Source organism: Vicia villosa, linkage group LG5 (assembly GCF_029867415.1).
Source record: "Vicia villosa cultivar HV-30 ecotype Madison, WI linkage group LG5, Vvil1.0, whole genome shotgun sequence".
Taxonomy (NCBI): domain Eukaryota; kingdom Viridiplantae; phylum Streptophyta; class Magnoliopsida; order Fabales; family Fabaceae; genus Vicia; species Vicia villosa.
The window spans coordinates 9148113-9152952 of record NC_081184.1 but is presented as its reverse complement, the minus strand read 5'-3'; the positions used below and the strand labels follow the sequence as shown (position 1 = coordinate 9152952).

Here is a 4840-nt window from a genome sequence, read left to right as displayed (position 1 = left end):
GCATTGGTTGCTAGGATTGAATCCATAAGGGTAGTTGTTGGTATTGTGAATAACAACAATTGGTTTTCTATCAAATGGATGTGAAGTACGTGTTTTTGAACGACTCTCTTGAAGAAGAAGTGTATGTAGAACAACCCCCTGGTTTTGTTATGAAAAACCAAGACAGAAGATTCTACAAGTTGAGAAAAGCGTTATATGCTTTGAAGCAAGCTCCGAGAGCTTGGAACAAACGAATAAGTGGTTTCCTAATGGAGGTTTGGCTTCAAGAAATATGTGTCAGAGCATGGATTTTATGTGAAGACGGAAGCTAGTGAAGGTGTGATCATTCTTTATCTATATGTAGACGACTTGTTAATCACGGGAAGCAATGAGATGAGTATTTCTAAATTCAAGAGTGAGCTTATGAAATAATTTGAGATGAGCGACCTTCGTATCATGACATACTTCCTGGGCATAGAGGTCCATAAGTCCAAAAGGGGACTGCTTATGCACCAAAGGGGATATTCTATTGAGATATTGAAGAAGTGTGATATGGAGCATTATAATGCTGCCATTACACCAGCTGAACCAAGGTTGCAGCTATCCAAGAATGAAGAGCAGCAGAACCTAGATCCTACTCAATATAGAAGGTTGATTGGATCATTACGTTACTTGTGCAATACGCGGTCATATTTGGCGTTTAGTGTCGGTATTGCGAGTAGATTCACGGAGAGACCGAAGGTGTCTCACTTGGAAGTAGTCAAGAGAATCCTAAGATACATCAAATGATCTATTTGCTGCGGAATTCTCTTTGCCACAACGAATACGGGCAGAAAATACATTTTACTTGGTTTAACATATTCAAATTGATGCAAAGATAAAGATAATCATAAATCTACAACTGGATACATCTTTATGTTAGCTAAAACACTAATATCATGGTATTTGAATAAGGAACCGATAGTTGCACTCTCGTCTTGTGAGACAGAGTATATTGCCACATTGTTGTGTGTGTGCTAAGCTGTATGGCTAATGAATCTAGTGGAAGAGTTGAGCAGCAATGAGAGTGAGATTGTCACACTATTTGTTGATAATGTTTTAGCCATTAATCTTGATAGGAACCCAATTTCACATGGGAGGAGCAAGCACATTGAGATGAAGTTTCACTACTTGAGGGGGCTTTTTAGTGAAGGCAAGTTAAGATTGAGATATTGTAGAAGTGAGAACCAAGTTGCTCATTTGTTGACTAAGGGAGTCGCAAATGATGTGTTTAAGAGTTTGAAGATGAGCATGTGCATGAAAGACTTGGATCACTTGAATTAAGGTGGTTTATTGTGTGAAAATACACTAATTCAAGTGTTGTAACCGGTTAGTGATGGAAGAAAATCACTTTTGTATAGTAGAAAACAGAAGTCATCGCAAGTGTAACCAGTTAACACTATTTTGATTTAATCATTGTAATAGCTATAACTGGTTAATGCTTTGTGTTAACCGGTTAGACGTTCGAATTTTTGGTTTTTCTGTTATTTAGATTATTTGTTTTAAGACACAATTATTTTATAACACTTGTATAAATTCCTTGGAGACATTCTCATCTCATGTTAATGTAGTTGCTCTCTCTCGCTCCCTCCTTCCCTCTTCCTCCCTCCTAAATCCTCATTGTTCACCAATTAATTGTATGTTCCAAAAAATCACACTATGAGAACAAAAACTTCACCACTAAATCAATCTTATAATTTTTTTATATAAGAAGTAATTTAATAGTTGATTTTCACAGTGGTGGCACACCGTGGATCACTACAAATTATTAGAAATTTTAATGATGAGCGACAATTCTCTTCGAAAATTTATATTTAATCCTATCTCAATCTTGAAAATAAAGATGACTATATTAATCTATAAATTCAAAAGATGATGTTCTCATAGTTAGAATTTTAAATATTTTTTGTATTGATCTATGGTGAATCATTTATGAAGGTGATCCATATTAGGATTGTCGTACTTAGTGTCATACCTCAATTTTTGACCCTAAGATCATACATCATTTGCATTTCAATCATCAATCAAGATCACAATCTTGAGATTTCATTTTTCGGTGTTATGTTCGCTTCGTCTTTGAGGGGAACTATCAAGCACCTAATTTTATTTAATTTGTTTTATACTAACCAAAATCCAAAAATATGCATTTTTGTTTCCTTTGTTTGTGTTTTGCAGGAAAAAGATCGGGCAAAATCAAAACAGTGCAAGAAAAGGAATTTTTGAAATTTTCACTATGGAAATCGATTTACCCATATAGGAAATCGATTTCTCTGGGGCGAAATTCAAAAAGAATAGAGAGGGAAATGTGACATCATTTTGGCACCTTTTTCTTTGATCATTTTTGTTATTTTACCAATTTTCCACCTCACCAAAATTAATTCCCTTCATTAAACCCACTTAAACCTCATTTTACCATTTTTACCATTTAAATGTCATTTAAACATCAATTAAACACAAGTTAATTACCAAATGCAAAAAGAACAAATTGCCACTACTCTTGCTCCCATCCTATAAATAGAGGTCTCTACTCCCTCATTTCTCAAGCTTTGATAGCCAAAAAAGTTCTTGCAAATTCATTTCTCAAGCTTTGAGAGCCAAAAAACCCCTTGCAATTTCTCTCCTCATCCCTACCAAATTCACCGAAGCTCTTTTTCTTTCATAAAGTTTGTGAGTCACATCTTGAACCTCACAAACTTTGAGCTAAGCCACCATCCATTTCACTCTTTTTTCTTCAATTGTTGAGAGATCAAGATTTGTGTTGGTGATTCTTGAAGTAGATCTAAGTTTTGTTCAAGATTTGGTAATTTTCTTCATCTTTATTCATCCATCATAATGTGATTCTTTTGTGCTTGTGTGTGATGCATCTTTGATGCTATATTGGTCATATTTGATGGTGAATTGATGGAAAATTCGTGCTCCAATTGATGTGTGATCATAAGGTGTTTGTATGTTTGCTTAAGTCAAGTTTTATGCCTCCTAATGCTGATTTTTTGAATGCTGCGTGCAGGAAATCGATTTCCCTCTGTAGGAAATCGATTTCCACCTTATTTTTTTTCAAAATTTGAACTCTGCACTCAGAAAATCGATTTCCTACAGAGGTAAATCGATTTCCTGCTGGCAGAATGTGGTTTTTTGCCTTTTTTATGCTTGTTTTGGCTTCCTACTTCCTCCACTTCATTAATATCATTGGATCTAGGATGTTGATAGGTTTGAAAGGACCAAATCCATAATATTAGATGAATGATATTAATGATAGTGTGAGTTGACTTTACTTTATGCATTTTATCTTCTTCTTCTTCTTTTTTTTTTCTTTTGATCAATGAAAGTCTTAACACTTTGAGAATTCTTATGGATTCTTGGTAAAGACTAGATCGTTACCTATTTTCTTTTCGTGCGGTATTGCTTTCGGAGAATGATCTACATATCATTTCTCTCGCATGCATTAGCACATAAAGTTTTGACCGGCCTCGTTGTAGGGTGATTTCTACATAAATCACTTGGCGATCTGCTTAACATAGCGCAATATTTCGTGTCCCGAATAAAAAAAGATCAAATATGGAAGAGAATTGTATGCGGCTGATTTAAGACTTATGGAAATTTATCGTGTAGTCGCTATGATTTTATCAAGCTTCTGATAAAGTTCCATTGAATTTAAATCCGAGAACATCCTTCACTCACCATCGATCTTTCTTACTAACTTTGATAACATACTTGACAAGTTTTAAGATGGTTATCTTTAACATCTAAACAACTAACTTTAATTTCCGCACTTTATTATACTGCTCTTTATATTTCTCGCTTTATTGCTTTATTTTATCATTTCATCATATTTACATTCCGCTATTTTTCCTTTGTCCATTTGGACATTTATATTTCCGTTATTTTCTCTTTGTCCATTTGGACGCTATGTTTATGTTTCCGCTATTTTCCCTTTGTCCACTTGGACCATACTTTACTTTTATGCTAAAACACTAATAAATAACAAAAATCTAAAAAACACTTAAGGCTCTCTTTTGGACTATTGGTTACTATCCCTAGCATTTTGGAGATTCGGACTTATGGATTTAGTACCTCTGGACCCTCATTCCGTTATTACTCTGCTGTTATTCTGTCTGTCTGGCATTGGATTGTTGTCTGTTTGTATGTGCAGGTATTTCCTTGAAAGCCCTTGATGGTTAATTCCAAGGCATTGATATAAGGATTTTACCCGAAAACAGCCGTTACTCTGCCGATTTTCGTCAGAATTTTAATGTGCTTAATGCAAAGTGGTGCTAAGATAATAATTTCATCTGGATCCCCAAGTGGTAATGTGATGGTTTGGTATTGATAATCCAAAGGATGGGAAATCTACCTTGCCTCACAATGTCAAGTGTTGGCTTCTTATTTCGGTTAGACCGTTTCTTTCCTTAGCTTTTATTTTACGCAATAGGATAGCCTCTTCATCTCCTCCCATTCTTAAATTTTCAAAATCTTCTCCCTTTTTCAAAAACCTTCTTATGTTTGCAACCTTTTCAAAACCTTTTCTTCAAAAGTTTAGACACGACTAATTGTCGAAACGAGTGGTTATACCCCACAATTTTGAAATTGATTGATATAATGAGATCTTTTCCGCGTGAGAGAGTTAGTGGCATACTCGTTGATTTTATCCGAGTTGGAGCCCTTCTTTCATTTGCGATGCAAAGAACTCATTTGTTCTCATGCTCAAGATCAATGGCTGAGTATTTCTCTCCGACGACGATAAAGTGTTTATTCGTTTTTTTAAAACGTTTTCCCCTTTTAAGCGGAACTACATTAGCTCTGACTTTTCCATTGCACCGAGGAG

At 35.1% G+C, this 4840-nt stretch overlaps 1 protein-coding gene across 1 annotated transcript; it reads left to right on the top strand.

Moving 5' to 3' along the window:
• Nucleotides 1-435: 435 nt before the first annotated feature.
• Nucleotides 436-1302, top strand: LOC131604166 (uncharacterized). Its single transcript, XM_058876627.1, has 2 exons — nt 436-688; nt 1022-1302. Exons 1-2 carry the CDS (start codon nt 436-438, stop codon nt 1300-1302), a joined length of 534 nt encoding a protein of 177 aa, XP_058732610.1.
• Nucleotides 1303-4840: the final 3538 nt, after the last annotated feature.